Source organism: Vigna radiata, chromosome 5, assembly GCF_000741045.1.
Source record: "Vigna radiata var. radiata cultivar VC1973A chromosome 5, Vradiata_ver6, whole genome shotgun sequence".
In the NCBI taxonomy this organism is placed as follows: Eukaryota; Viridiplantae; Streptophyta; class Magnoliopsida; order Fabales; family Fabaceae; genus Vigna; species Vigna radiata.
Window position 1 is genome coordinate 31,197,239 of NC_028355.1, and position 16,002 is coordinate 31,213,240.

General features: G+C 35.0%; 1 protein-coding gene across 3 annotated transcripts; it reads right to left on the minus strand.

Moving 5' to 3' along the window:
- Nucleotides 1-145: 145 nt before the first annotated feature.
- LOC106761719 (ABC transporter G family member 40-like) lies at nt 146-14,125 on the minus strand. Of its 3 annotated transcripts, none has more exons than XM_014645289.2 (21): nt 13,610-14,125; nt 13,411-13,531; nt 13,134-13,307; nt 12,893-13,052; nt 12,709-12,785; nt 12,546-12,599; nt 11,767-12,441; nt 11,192-11,669; nt 10,987-11,090; nt 10,753-10,897; nt 10,588-10,668; nt 10,340-10,464; nt 9,887-10,219; nt 9,630-9,760; nt 2,102-2,261; nt 1,922-2,005; nt 1,701-1,834; nt 1,383-1,610; nt 1,096-1,267; nt 713-967; nt 146-610 (listed from the first exon to the last, which is right to left on the minus strand). In XM_014645289.2, the coding sequence occupies exons 1-21, from the start codon at nt 13,933-13,935 to the stop codon at nt 350-352; spliced, it is 4,278 nt and encodes a 1,425-aa protein (XP_014500775.1). In that variant the 5' UTR covers nt 13,936-14,125; the 3' UTR covers nt 146-349. The 3 variants fall into 3 exon arrangements, with proteins under 3 accessions (XP_014500775.1, XP_022637124.1, XP_014500774.1); XM_022781403.1 differs by having other exon boundaries at nt 350-610; nt 2,102-2,217; nt 9,586-9,760; XM_014645288.2 differs by lacking the exons at nt 146-610; nt 713-967; nt 1,096-1,267; ... (2 more) ...; nt 1,922-2,005; nt 2,102-2,261 and adding exons at nt 7,718-7,978; nt 8,081-8,335; nt 8,464-8,635; ... (1 more) ...; nt 9,069-9,202; nt 9,290-9,373 and having other exon boundaries at nt 9,470-9,760; nt 13,610-13,935.
- Between the last annotated feature and the right edge of the window lie 1,877 nt (nt 14,126-16,002).

The window sequence follows — 16,002 nt, forward strand, 5'->3', positions numbered from 1 at the left end:
AGTACAACACCATTTGGACTAACAACTTGTTGGTATGATGGTGGATGATTTATGATGCACTTTACGAATCAAATTAAATTTAAGATAGAAGATCGAGACAGAAATCTGAAAAAAGTAGGAGAAATAAATAAATAAAATTGTGTGAGGAAGAGAATTTGGCTTAATATTATGCTGTAAACATGTATCAAAACTTATCATACATACATTTTTTTTAGAACAGCCTTCAAATTGGCTGGTGTTGCACACAAATTATAGATACAAACAAACATTACAAGTTTAGAGAGAAATTAAAAACAAGGGGAAAATTGAAAGAATATTTGAGGTTGGAAAAATCCATCTATCTATTTCTCTATCTCTTTTGGAAGTTAAAGGTCTTGATTGCAACAGCAAAAGTAAATGCAAAGAGAACTGCAATGCCAGCAACCACAACAGCAGCAACTCCAATGAAATCATGTTTGATTCCATAACTGTCTTCAATGAAAGCTTTCACAGTCTTGTTTTCAGACGGCATAACTTCCAATATATCTCCAAACTGAGATCCAACCAATCCATATAAGGTCCAAGCCACTGGGCATGCCCAATAGTACCATCTCCACCAAATTGGGATGCTCTGTTCAAAATAGAAAACAACAACATTATAATTGAATCTATATTCATGCATTTCTCAGGGTATTTTATTAATTCAAAAGCTGGGTGGCAACAAACAACTTACAGGTCTTGAAACAACAAATCCTGAGAAGAGATTCCAAATTGCATAAAATGCAGCAGCCACGATGGAAGCAACATGGTGGTTTGGTGTCACTGCAACACCCATCATGCCGTAGAAGGTGAAGTACAAGAGTGTGAAGTACATGAAAAATAGATACCAAAAGAATTTCTCTGCAGTCCACTCAAATCCGATCATGGCATAAACTATTACACCGTATGTCACCGCTTGAAAAAAGATATAGGGTAGCTCCACTAGAATCTGTGACAAAAAGCACCCAGTTTGTTTGTTGGTTGGTTACTTTACTTAACATAATCAATGTGATTCAAACAAAAGTACTAGTAACATATGTCTGTAAAATAAATGATGTTGATGTTGTGTCATGATACCTGTGAAAATGCATAGGGTAAGGCAGAATACATTCCGGCAGCCTTTTCTCTGTAGAAGACGGTCCTTTCAACTGCCACCACTGGCTGTACGGAAGAAGAATTTTGTACTCCAAGGAAAAGAACAGCAGTATACATTGAACCCAGAGCATTCATCAGATCTCCTCTTGTTGAGCTGTGAAAGCAAAACAGGAATTAGAACTCTAGTGGAATTTGGAAGTTGTCAAAGCACACATGTATATCGTGCACTTTACATTTGGAGAGTAATCATAAGATTTTATTTGACTTACTGTTTTCCTCCGAGGTCCCAGAACATAGTTCCGAACATTATGGCTATGAAAGTTGTGAAGAAAAACCTCACAGAAGTGTATGGTGGATTACGCCAATATGACCACCGTTGTTTCCATAAGCAAGCTTGGCATTGAACCAAGAAAGACTGAGAGTATTGAGTAGGGAAATAAAGATCCTTTGAACCGGGAGCAGGCTGACCCAATTCTTGTATAAGCTGCTTGTTTCTCCTGAAAAACCATGAAAACTCACTTAAGCATTATGAAAATCAATAAAACAAACAAGAGTTAGTAAATTCCTGTCCACTTGCGTTTCCGTACCTATATAGATCAGAGTTCTTGTACAGGTCAGTGAAATCAACACCCAAACTAAGCTCTTGAGCTGTGGTTGTAACTTCCAACATCCAAGTAGCAGGGTTATATCCATCTTTGATTTTGCTAACTCCATCAATGCTCTGCACAGTGGAAATTATTGGGAAAATTTAGTATTTACTGTGAAGAGTGATGGTCGTTCTCATTTGATTATTAGAGTATGATCTTACCTCGAAATACTTGATCAGATGACTAGAATGACGTCCCAGTGGCCCGACATATATTTCCTGTCCTCCACGCTTCATTAGGAACAACTGTAATCACACAAAAAGATATCATGTTAGATTCAAGCCTACGGGAGGAGGGTAACCAAGTAAGACACGTGTTCATTTGTCATTGTGGTCACTCACCTCATCAAATGCTTCAAATATGTCAATGCTGGGCTGATGGATGGTGCACACAACAGTTCTTCCGGTGTCCACAGTGTTTCTGACTGTTCTCATGACAATAGCAGCAGCTCTTGCATCTAGCCCAGAAGTAGGCTCATCCATGAAAATTATGGACGGGTTANTTCATTGGAGTTGCTGCTGTTGTGGTTGCTGGCATTGCAGTTCTCTTTGCATTTACTTTTGCTGTTGCAATCAAGACCTTTAACTTCCAAAAGAGATAGAGAAATAGAGATAGATTTTTCCAACCTCAAATATTCTTTGTATTTTCCCACTTTTTTTCCCTTGTTTTTAATTTCTCTCTAAACTTGTAATGTTTGTTTATATCTATAGTTTGTGTGCAACACCAGCCAATTTGTAGGCTGTACTAAAAAAAAATGTATGTATGATGAGTTTTTATACATGCTTACAGCATAATATTAAGTCCAATTCTGTGCATCACACAATTTTATTTATTTATTTGTTTATTTTATAATTTATCAACGGTTATCTCCCACTTTTTTAAATTTCTGTCTCGATCTTCTATCTTAAATTTAGTTTTATTCATAAACTGCATCATAAATCATCACCATCTTACCAGCAAGTTGGTAGTTCAAACGGTGTTAAACTTTGTATACTTAAACAAGACTTTTGGTTGAAGTCTTAAAGAAAAAACATCTTCTACTGATAATATAGTCAGTACGATTTTCTTGATCAAGAATAGTCTGAAAGAAAATCAATAACACGGTAAAAGAACAATAAATTTTTCAGTCAAAAGATCAATGATTGTAAAAAATATATAGAAAGGATTTTAACCGACAACGCATTTCCTCAAACACTGGACATCCAATGACGCTCATTGTGACCATGTCAACGTGCTGCGACAAACGAGAGCACCCAAATCCTGTTGCCACACTCACTACCACGTTAAGGTTTTTGCCTTTGTTTGGACTTTTCAACTTTGGTTTGGTTTGGATCTAAATCTGTGCTTCAAATTAATCTCATCACGATACCCGTTTACTTCATTTGAACTTAGACCTAATTTGAATTAAAAAAAAAAAAAAAACTTTTAAAATCAGAGAGCAATCAGAGTTACACAGCAGAAGGAAGTTGGGTGCCGCTGGGCGAGCAAGCTGTCTCGATGGGCGAGATACACGGGAGCAAGGAGCGTCTGGCGGTAGCTCGCCGGAGTCAGGCGGCGCTGGGCCGTAGCTTGACAAAGAGATCTCCTTTCATTGAGCCAACTTTACTAAGATGGCGCTTGGCAATAGCTGTGCTGATAAGCGAAAATAGAGTATTTAATCATATTTTCTGCTAGGGTTTTTAATGTATTTCATATTTTGCAAGATAGAAAATCACTTAACATTTATTATTTTAAGTTGTTGACGTCTCTTCAAAGTGATGTATGTTGCAGGAACAATAGAGGTCTGTTTATAATTTATAGATTTGATTCTTTTAATTTTTGGTTGATGTTTTTTTCAAAAATTAATATAAAATACAATAATACATAACGATTTTTAAAAATAGTATGAGTATCTAAAATAAAAATATAAATATAAGAAAGTGGTTGAAAAATACTAATAAAATAAAAAACATATCTTAAATCATGGACTTTTGAAAATTTCAAAACATTGAAGAAAAAGAAAAACTCTTAAACAATAGCCATCGCGTTTGTTATTTTATTTTCAATAACTTTCATTTTTTAAGAGTCTTTATTCGATGTCTGTGCTAAAAATTATGACAATTTAAAGTTTATAAAACTAAGGTTAAACTAAAAATGCAACTTTTATAACACACAAAAATGGCTAGTGAGTGAAAACACCAATTTTAAAAAAAATGTAATCAGGAATAATGAAAGCTTTAACCTAAATGAGCATCATAATGGAAAATGAAGTAAAATGGGTTGAAGAATTTTCTCCTACGAATTTAGCTCATTCGTTGCACTTTAGTGGAAAGTTTGACACAAATGTGAAAGAGAAATATGAGGACGCTGACGTTATTTCTAAATTTTAAAAAAAATTTGATTTAGGACACTCTCACAACAAATGTCAATTTGCAATTTAACGTCAAACCTAGGACCAACCACGTTAAATAACATCAGAAATTTGGGTTGAAGAGGAAGAAGATAAGCTATGAATTAAAGGTAAAGATACAAATGAGAGGCATAATTGAAGTGTGGAGCAGCCACTAAGAACCTTGGAAAATGACTTTCTTTTCTTTATGATTTTAATTTCTTCCTTAACTCTTCCATTTGTAAATCCTAAGTTTTTTACCATGGACACCTATTTGTTGAGATTAGATATAATAACTTGAATTATTGTGTATTTGTGTTGTTAATACATATGTTTTTTTTTTTCATTTCAATGTTAGTATTTGATTTTTATACTTACTGCTTATTGTGACTAGATCACTCATAACTTGATTGTTCAGGTGTTGAAAAATATCTTTTATAACCTAGAACTGAAACTAATTACCTAATGAAACTTTACATAAGGATATGACATTGATTCCTTAGTAATCTTAAGACTCTTGACCTTGTACATATGTTTTGCTTGTTAAGTATTCAAGTAATTTGAACTTAATGATTAATCAATGAGTAATCATAGACTAATTGGAATTGAGATAAGTGCGAATGCATGAGAATGAAGTGGACGAAATCTAGTTTTTGAAAATTGTAAATATTCTATGTTAAGTTTTACTCACACACCAACTTTTGGATAAAAATATAGGCTTGATACCTCCCTTGGTCCTCGTATTTGTATGGAAATCTCAGTTCGGTCCTCAAGTTTTGAACTGTCTCAATTGGGTCATAATTTTTGTAAAAATGCACACATTTTACCCCAACCGTTAACTGATCTCAAACGACGTTAAGTTTAGCTGACGTGGTATGTTGACGTGTTGGCTTAATCCCTTGTTGGTCCTCGTATTTGTGTGAAAATCTCAGTTCGGTCCTCAAGTTTTGAACTGTCTCAATTGGGTCATAATTTTTGTAAAAATGCACACATTTTACCCCAATCGCTAACTGATCTCAATGTGCAACAATTATCTTCTGCTATTAGTGGAATAAATAGCTTAAAGGCTGGTGATGAACCTATAAGTTACCAAGTTGGTTCATTTGCAGAAAAGGCTGTGAGACTGATTGCACTGGTTATGCGAGTTTTCCGGTGACTTTATTTTTTGAGCAGACGAGATAATTTGTGTAAAATCCCTGATTCTTATAGAGATGAATAAAATCCCTAATTCAAATAAACTAAATAATAGGCATTGTGCCACGTGAAACACTGCTTATTTTAAAAAATAATTCATATAATTAAACAATACACGTCAGCATGTTCTCTGGCTACCACGTCAGCTAAACTTAACGCCGTTTGAGATTAGTTAACGATTGGGGTAAAATGTGTGCATTTTTACAAAAGTTATGACCCAATTGAGACAGTTCAAAACTTGAGGACTAAACTGAGATTTTCACACAAATACGAGGACCAAGAAGGATTAAGCCAACACGTCAGCATACCACGTCAGCTAAACTTAACGCGTTTGAGATCAGTTAACAGTTGGGGTAAAATGTGTGCATTTTTTCAAAAATTATGACCCAATTGAGACAGTTCAAAACTTGAGGAGCGAACTGAGATTTTCATACAAATACGAGGACAAGGGAGGTATTAAACCAAAAATATACAAAAAAAAAGAGTTTATTGTATTTTTGTGAACTTTGTTGTCTAAATTGGTTATTGAATGCAAGAGTTATCATGTGTTGCACAAATTCATTAGAAAAGAGCGATAAAATATTTATTACTAACTACTTTACTGATGATGCACTTTTTGTTTCATGCTAAAAAACCTCTTAACCTAAAAATTCAATTATCTTCTAAGAGAATTGTTACAACTCAAATCATGACGACAAATAAAAAAATAATGGTTTTAAAAACATATTTTGAAGTTCTCACCATAATTTATTTTAAAAAATTATTTAAAAAAAAATAGAAAGATAAAGCGCAGTTTCTAAAACCAGATTTTAGATCTAGAAATCAGTTAAAAAAGTGTTAATATATCTTACCAAACTTATCTTACCACATACCTTTAAATGTGCAAAAAAAATATGTATTTTTCAAAATATTTAATTTTTCCTAAAAAATAATAAAATTTTCGAAAAGAAAAAAAATATATATTTTTTGGCTCAATAAGAATGTATCTTGCTCTCATGTATTTCTTCAAAATGGAAAATCAATGGTAGTTTAAAAAAAAAAACATTCGGAAGAATGTTTTGATTTTTAGTTTTTGAAAATTTTATATTACTTTACCATTTTAGAATTATTTGAAAATAAATATCACTAGAAGAGGAATGGTCGAACAAACACCAAAACAAATGGATAAAAAAATACTTTTGTATTATTTTTAGGAAAATATATTTGCTTCTTCTTTTTTTACATTAAAAGAGTCTATGCTAATAATTAAGAAATAGTAAATGTATAAATCATATTTGCATGACCATAAAATTATTGAAATGAAATAATAAATAATGAAATGATTAATAGTAAAAATAATGGACCTAAAAGAAAGATTCAAAATTAGGTGTAATAAAATATGCATACAATATTAAAACAAAAATATAATGACAAATTTGGAATGCATATATCAAAAAGGAAAAAAAAAATGACAATAACATTCATTCCAAACTCAATATTCACATCAATCTGACCATTCTCTCGTAAAATAAAAATAAAATTTAGATAAAAGAATAATATAAAGAAAAAAAGTGGCCCATGATTCCACATAAATGAAAAGGAATTAAAAGTCCTAGCAAAACTAGGGTGCCCTCACTTGTTTATTCCTTCACGTAAATAAATCTATTACCCATGTACAACAATTATTACCCATAACTTATAACAATAAATATGTATCCTTATTGCTAATGATAAAAACAAAGACATTTTCGTATATAAAGAATGAAAAACAAACACCATGTTCCAAAATAACAACACAAATTAATAAGAAACTAATGGTTGTCAACACTAATGGGTAGATAATATTAATTTTTAATAACATAATAATTAGTTATGTTATCATCAAGAAATTCTGTTTATGTCATAAATAATATGATATAACTAATAAATATTAATTTTTCCTTATTTAAGGGTAGTTAATATATTACATAATTCTCACACCTGAATCTTCTTATTGGACTCTTTTAGGTCTTCCAAATAATAATAATTTTGTAAATTTAAGCCAGGTAGGTTCATTTAAGTATACAAAGTACAACACCATTTGGACTAACAACTTGTTGGTATGATGGTGGATGATTTATGATGCACTTTACGAATCAAATTAAATTTAAGATAGAAGATCGAGACAGAAATCTGAAAAAAGTAGGAGAAATAAATAAATAAAATTGTGTGAGGAAGAGAATTTGGCTTAATATTATGCTGTAAACATGTATCAAAACTTATCATACATACATTTTTTTTAGAACAGCCTTCAAATTGGCTGGTGTTGCACACAAATTATAGATACAAACAAACATTACAAGTTTAGAGAGAAATTAAAAACAAGGGGAAAATTGAAAGAATATTTGAGGTTGGAAAAATCCATCTATCTATTTCTCTATCTCTTTTGGAAGTTAAAGGTCTTGATTGCAACAGCAAAAGTAAATGCAAAGAGAACTGCAATGCCAGCAACCACAACAGCAGCAACTCCAATGAAATCATGTTTGATTCCATAACTGTCTTCAATGAAAGCTTTCACAGTCTTGTTTTCAGACGGCATAACTTCCAATATATCTCCAAACTGAGATCCAACCAATCCATATAAGGTCCAAGCCACTGGGCATGCCCAATAGTACCATCTCCACCAAATTGGGATGCTCTGTTCAAAATAGAAAACAACAACATTATAATTGAATCTATATTCATGCATTTCTCAGGGTATTTTATTAATTCAAAAGCTGGGTGGCAACAAACAACTTACAGGTCTTGAAACAACAAATCCTGAGAAGAGATTCCAAATTGCATAAAATGCAGCAGCCACGATGGAAGCAACATGGTGGTTTGGTGTCACTGCAACACCCATCATGCCGTAGAAGGTGAAGTACAAGAGTGTGAAGTACATGAAAAATAGATACCAAAAGAATTTCTCTGCAGTCCACTCAAATCCGATCATGGCATAAACTATTACACCGTATGTCACCGCTTGAAAAAAGATATAGGGTAGCTCCACTAGAATCTGTGACAAAAAGCACCCAGTTTGTTTGTTGGTTGGTTACTTTACTTAACATAATCAATGTGATTCAAACAAAAGTACTAGTAACATATGTCTGTAAAATAAATGATGTTGATGTTGTGTCATGATACCTGTGAAAATGCATAGGGTAAGGCAGAATACATTCCGGCAGCCTTTTCTCTGTAGAAGACGGTCCTTTCAACTGCCACCACTGGCTGTACGGAAGAAGAATTTTGTACTCCAAGGAAAAGAACAGCAGTATACATTGAACCCAGAGCATTCATCAGATCTCCTCTTGTTGAGCTGTGAAAGCAAAACAGGAATTAGAACTCTAGTGGAATTTGGAAGTTGTCAAAGCACACATGTATATCGTGCACTTTACATTTGGAGAGTAATCATAAGATTTTATTTGACTTACTGTTTTCCTCCGAGGTCCCAGAACATAGTTCCGAACATTATGGCTATGAAAGTTGTGAAGAAAAACCTCACAGAAGTGTATGGTGGATTACGCCAATATGACCACCGTTGTTTCCATAAGCAAGCTTGGCATTGAACCAAGAAAGACTGAGAGTATTGAGTAGGGAAATAAAGATCCTTTGAACCGGGAGCAGGCTGACCCAATTCTTGTATAAGCTGCTTGTTTCTCCTGAAAAACCATGAAAACTCACTTAAGCATTATGAAAATCAATAAAACAAACAAGAGTTAGTAAATTCCTGTCCACTTGCGTTTCCGTACCTATATAGATCAGAGTTCTTGTACAGGTCAGTGAAATCAACACCCAAACTAAGCTCTTGAGCTGTGGTTGTAACTTCCAACATCCAAGTAGCAGGGTTATATCCATCTTTGATTTTGCTAACTCCATCAATGCTCTGCACAGTGGAAATTATTGGGAAAATTTAGTATTTACTGTGAAGAGTGATGGTCGTTCTCATTTGATTATTAGAGTATGATCTTACCTCGAAATACTTGATCAGATGACTAGAATGACGTCCCAGTGGCCCGACATATATTTCCTGTCCTCCACGCTTCATTAGGAACAACTGTAATCACACAAAAAGATATCATGTTAGATTCAAGCCTACGGGAGGAGGGTAACCAAGTAAGACACGTGTTCATTTGTCATTGTGGTCACTCACCTCATCAAATGCTTCAAATATGTCAATGCTGGGCTGATGGATGGTGCACACAACAGTTCTTCCGGTGTCCACAGTGTTTCTGACTGTTCTCATGACAATAGCAGCAGCTCTTGCATCTAGCCCAGAAGTAGGCTCATCCATGAAAATTATGGATGGGTTAGCCACCAATTCAACCGCAATAGTCAGCCTCTTCCGCTGTTCAGTAGAGAGGCCACTCACACCTGGCAATCCAACCAGTGAGTTCCTTAATGGGTTCAGCTCCACCAATTCCATGACTTCCTCAATGAACATCTGCAACCATTTGTCAAATCCAAAAGGTTCGAACAATCAGCCTTTAAGAAGATAAAATCAGCTATCACAATGAAAAACTTAAACTTAAAATGCTTTTGTTTTTCTCCCTTGTCCTTACTAACTAACCTTTCTGGTTTTGGAATCAACACTTGAAGGTAAACGTAGCCAGGCAGAGTAGACCAAGGATTCGTAAACAGTAACATGAGGTGAATGGATATCATTTTGCTCACAGTATCCAGAGATACGAGCAAATGTTTCTTGCTTCTTAGGGTACCCAGAAATTTTGATGCTTCCATCAATATATCCGCCGGTTTTCCTACCAGCCAGAACATCCATCAACGTAGTCTTACCAGCACCACTTACACCCATCAAAGCTGTGAGAACACCAGGCCTGAATGCACCACTAACACCCTTCAAAAGCACCAGTCTGTCCTCTTGTACACCTTGCTCCTTCATTTCCTGCAAGTCGAAATCAAGGGAGTCAGAAATCAATTCTTTTTTTACTGGCTGAAGAAGTGTTAAAATGGGGACATTGTTAGAAACCCGAATGTTAAATTTATGACACAGAATGTGATTTACCTGTGGCATGTCAACAGAGTAGACTATTTCATCAAAGGTGATAGAATGTGGTTCAAAAGGAAGAACCATTCCTTTTTTCTTTCCATGGCAGGACTCCACAACAGAACCATCTCTTCCTGAACTTTCTGCAGGACATTTGTAAAAAATGTTCAGTGTCTTGGAATATAATACGAATTGCTGGTGATACAAAAGGAGTATGGTTGTCTTTTGTTATTCAATACGAGTGATACATAAGTGGCATTACTCACCTATGCGTGGTAATTCAACTTCTGTGGCACTTGCTTCAGTAGTTGGGTCTTCAGCTATAACTGCCTGTGGCTTATCAAATGCTGCATTGACATTCAGAGGCATACATATTAGTAAAACCTTGAATTGAATTTATGAGAGAATTTTAAAGTACAGATGGTACTCACGGTCAAGGTATTCGAGAGCCAAACCAAACAACACGTTGAAAAGAAGCACAAACCCAACCAGTGCCCCAAAACCTAGCCAATACCAATATGAATCTTTGAAGAACGCGCGAGAGTCCAGATATTCAAGTCCTAAATTGTGGGTAGCCTGTAATTAGATAGGACAAGAAATTAGAATCACACTTTTCTTAAACAAAGAAGCATACAAATTATTAGGTTATGAGGTCAAGAAATTACGTTGTGCCAGCTGTTTCCAAGAAATTCATTGCCCATGAGAGCGTTCTGCCCATACATTAACGGTGAAATCCAGAAACCCCAAATCCACCATTTTTTAATATCCCCTGTTTCATTGAAAATGGAACGAAGAAGCGTTAGCTAATGTTTTCTCATTATTAGAAATGCAGCCATATTTTAATCGCATGCTTGCGTGAATTGAACTTACTCTTTGACAGAATGAAACCGCCCAATGTAAGAAGCGTGAGAACTGCAAAGGATCCAAATGTATTGGCGACGATCATGTTTCTACCCAGTGCTGCAATGGCTCGGAATAATGAAGAAGCCATCTGACTGATAAATAACAGGATGAGGTACTGTTTGAAGAGCCTCCCGACATTTGGATCAAATCCAATCACATAGTAGGTCAGGAATACCCAAAGGGCAACCTCCACTATCGTAACGGGAATCTTGAGAATCCACGAAGGAATAGCATATGCCCAAGAGGGAAAAAATAGAAGGTCTCGTTGCTTGTAGAAAACTGGAAGCTTAGCAATGGTCATGGAAATTTCAGCCATTCCATTAAACATAACCGTTACTATTGTAAAAAAGATAGCACCAGCATAAACGCCCGCATCATCAAGATTATCATGGTGCATCTCCGTCCGGAAGAACAGCGTCAATGCAATCAACGCCATGATGAAAAGCTGAAAAGCATAAGAGAAAAACGGTAATTAAAAATGATCATGAATCATGGTGTGCAGTTTTTCTTGATCTGAAACAAGGTAGAATTTAACCACCAACCTGACATAGCTTGAAGATGTAAACAAATGAATTCCTTTTCATAAGCAAGTACTCTCTTGAGAAGTTAGCCTTTAACAGCTCCTTCTTGTTGATACCAAACTTCTTAGTGGTCAATGCAGCAGGGTGGCTCTTAGTCTTGTCAAATGGAACTGCAAGCTCCTGCCCAAGTTTCCTACCAATATGGAATGATTGAAAAGCCTCAGCAAACTGAGTAACCGTCACAAATCTGTATGGTTGATCTCTGCGCACCCAGTACTGTGCTTGATCTTTCTTGGAAGTCACTTCTTGAAGAAAGTCAGCNGCACCTTTCCTCTCGGGACATCTGAAACCCATGGATTCAAAGAAGTCCAGAATATATTCACGAGGGCCATGATAAACAACTTGGCCATCTGAGATTAAGATAATGTCATCGAAAAGGTCATAAGTCTCGGGTGCTGGCTGGAGCAAAGATATGACAGCAGTTCCATTTAGAATGTGGACGTACTGCCTGAGAGAGCTCACAATCTGAAATGTGGTGGAGCTGTCCAACCCTGTGGAGATTTCATCCATGAATAAAGCATTTGCAGGTCCAACCAACATCTCTCCTGTAGTAACACGCTTCCTTTGTCCTCCAGAGATCCCACGCAACATCTCATCCCCCACCATCGTATCAGCACATATATCTAACCCCAGAATCTGAAATGATAAACAGTTAACGAGTTCAGTATCCTGGCCTTCGTAGCAAGCTCTAGCACATGTCATCACATAATTGAATTGAACCATGTTTGTTTAAGCATTACCTTCATTGTGTAATCTGTCACTATGCTTGACTCCTGGCCTGCAGTTGCAGTTGCCTGTTATATCAAAAGATTATAATAAGATACAATCTAAAGATGGAATATATATTGTTTTGGTTTTTGTATTTTACTGAAAAACAGATTAAAAAGAGCTTGTTTTGGTGACCTTCATGTAGACATCAAGATCCGGGTCAGGCTTGATATTTGCTGCTTTCTCTCTTCTAGACAACTCAGATAGCATGTCTGCGTATTCAAAAAAAGTAATGATGATCAGTCATTGTTAGTTGAGCTGCATACATGTTAAATTAGATTTTGAAAAGCTTAGAGAGAGGAGGTAAAGGGAAACTAACCATAACGTGATCCAACACCTTGGCACCTTGCTGAGAAAGCCAAGGTTTCCCTCACAGTCATTTCTCCAATGTGAACATCGTGTTGGCTGATGTAAGCAGCGGTTCTCTGGGGTACAAACTCGTTCATTTCGTGCCCATTGTAAGTCACTTTTCCAGATACCTGAACAACACATTGGTTTCCATGTTAGTTTTCCTTTGTCTTTTTCTCTGTCTATATATACAGTAAAGAAATGTGATTAACCTGAAGACTTTTATCAAGTTTTCCTGACAAGGCCAAGAGGAGTGTGGTCTTTCCTGAACTGGGAGGACCCAAAAGCAGTGTCATCCTGCGAGGTTTAATAATCCCGCTGACATCTTTGAGAATAGTGACGTGTTTCTTTCTGCTGGGGAGGATATGGAGCGCGTTAAGAAATCCCTGCAAGATCAAATAGAGAAAAACCGTGTTGACAGACCAATTGCAGAAGAAAACAGAACAAAGAAACTCAAAATTACAGGAAGTGGAAGGAGTCATTCAGTACCTCTATGACATTAGTAGCAGAGTTGATGAAAGAGGGCAAAGCTCTACCTCCCACAAAAGCCTCTGCCTCAATCTTTAGGTGCTCGTATCGAACTTCAATAGTGGGAATATCGAGTCCAACTCTGTAAAAAGCAGCAAGTGAAAACAGGAAAACAATATATATCAAGTTGATACAGAACTGTTAGGAAGAGGTAATTCACCTGTCAATACGCTCCCTGAGCTTCAGCAAGAACCTCTCGTTGTCCTCTTCAGCCACTTTGACCAACCTCTCAAGAAGCTTCTGTCTATCTTGGAAGCCAAGATCAGCCACGTCGATTTCGTTGGCAGCTCCATGGGATGCTGTCAGCAGACCTTTCCTGAGACGGTTGTAAGTGGGGAGCTTCTCGAGAGCAGCCCATTTGAGAGCTTCTTCGTCATCTTCTTCCCGTGAAGACCTTGAGAATACCTCCACACTGCTGTTCCTCCAAACCGTTGAACTTCTCGCTCGCATACTGTTACTTGCTCTGTATATATCGCTCCCCTCCATTCTCTCAGATTTTCGCGGTTACCCGCCACACCGCACCACCCTGTTTCTCGTCTTCTTCTTCTTGTTCGAGCCGGTGATGGAACCAGACACCACTGTCTGCGTTGCTTTGTGGTGAAGGTAAAAGAATGAAAGAATATGCAAAAAAAGGAATGGGAAATGCTGTTCTTTTTCTGAAATGAGTAGTAGGGAATGGGAAAACCATGTCTCTCTATTTATACTTTTTGACGTCAAAATCAGGCGGCCATGGATATTCAAAGAGTCAAACCTTGGAATTAAATATTAAATACTGCTACTCTTTCACATCACCTTTTTCTTCCTTTCTTCTTTTCTTTTCTTTAAAAACAGAAAAACATGCCAAAGGGTAAATTTTCTATGACTTTAATAACTGTCAATTTTACAAATCTTAAACAACTGCTAAATCCTCTGAATGTATCACTGTCATCAAAAAACATTACTACACTAAACACCATTCAACCTTTAATCGCGGGATTAATTAGTATCCAGCTGTAAATGTATATAAAAAAAAAAAAAAAAACAGATTTTGTTTATCATGTTATTAATACATGGGATCGTCATTTATTGTTTTAATTCAACTAATAAATGCCTTTTCTATTGTTTAAAATGCTCTGTTATTAAATACATATCAAATGTCCTGCTATTTTAATACAGAATGATGATTATAATTTTCATAATTTATTAAATGTTCTATTGTTTATGTCTATATTACTTTTGCTGAATAATAAATATTGTTAATTTATCTCTCTAATATAATAAGGCTGCTAACTAAAACATTTTCGCACTAGAAGAACTGTTTGTAACAATAGCGTTAGCTAAGAATATTAATCACAATTCAGCAAAATAATTGCTAAAAAGAATATAAAGAAATTGGATATGCTTAAAAAAAGTGTAGTCAAAAGTTTGGAGCTTGACCGATAGCTAGCTTGGGCTGTAGAATAAGTTCCCAACACAATAACATTTTTTAATTTTTATATTAAACTAAAAGATGCAATATAAAGACGTGATATCGTTTAAAAACCAAATAAAAAAATATTTCGACGCATATAATTTGTTTACATTTCATTTTTTTTTTTAACTGTAAAAATTTATTTATTTTTATAATTATTTTACTTTTATTAGTAATTTCAAATGAATGTAAGTATGTTACCTTATTATTATTCAATCAAAAAGTGTAGGTATAAAAAGAGTCGCATAAAGAAAAGAAATAATATTGCTGAAAGAATGGATTTCACGTTTATTGCTTCTGAACCTTCTCCGAAACATTGGCAACTAAAACAATCAAAGCCTTCACACTGTGTAGATTGATTATATATATATTTAGAAGAGATGGCCAGCAAAATTGATCAGCTCTTGTGGGCGTGGAAAGGAAGTTTGGACCAATAATAGAACTTCTAGATATTACAGACATATTACACGAACAGATCTAAGTAAATCATTTTTCACACGTAATCTAACATGAAGTAAAAAATATACTATGTAATGGCCAGACATAAAATTTATTTCTAGACATGTTTGTTACAGTTTATGTTATGTTCAATTAAACCGTGTTTGTATCATTGTCAACTATTCTTATTAAGAGTGAAACTGGAAACTATCGTGCCTAGTCCAAAGCATTGTCAATAGCTTTCATATTAAGAGTGATTATGGATTGATTTTTTTCAAGTTCAGTCTAAATACAATTTAAATTCAATAAATTATATCGAATTTAAAATCTTGAAAAACAAAAAAGAAAATAACTAAGCCAATTACAAATAAGCAACTATTACAATCAAACTCAATTTACAAGGAAAAACTAACATGCTAATAATGAGATGAACTAATTTTGAAAATTTCCAATTCAATTTAAATTAGATTAAATTTACTTTGTAAATTATATTAACTTCGATGATATCAATATGAAAATTAGGTTTATTAAACATAAGTCAGATCGATTTGTTAAACATGGGACTAATCCAACTCGACTTGTTCTGGTGTCAAATCAACTCGGTTTGATCTTTGACCAGAACTAACTCAGCTAGAATTTCGATTTGGTTCGACTAGACTTGATCG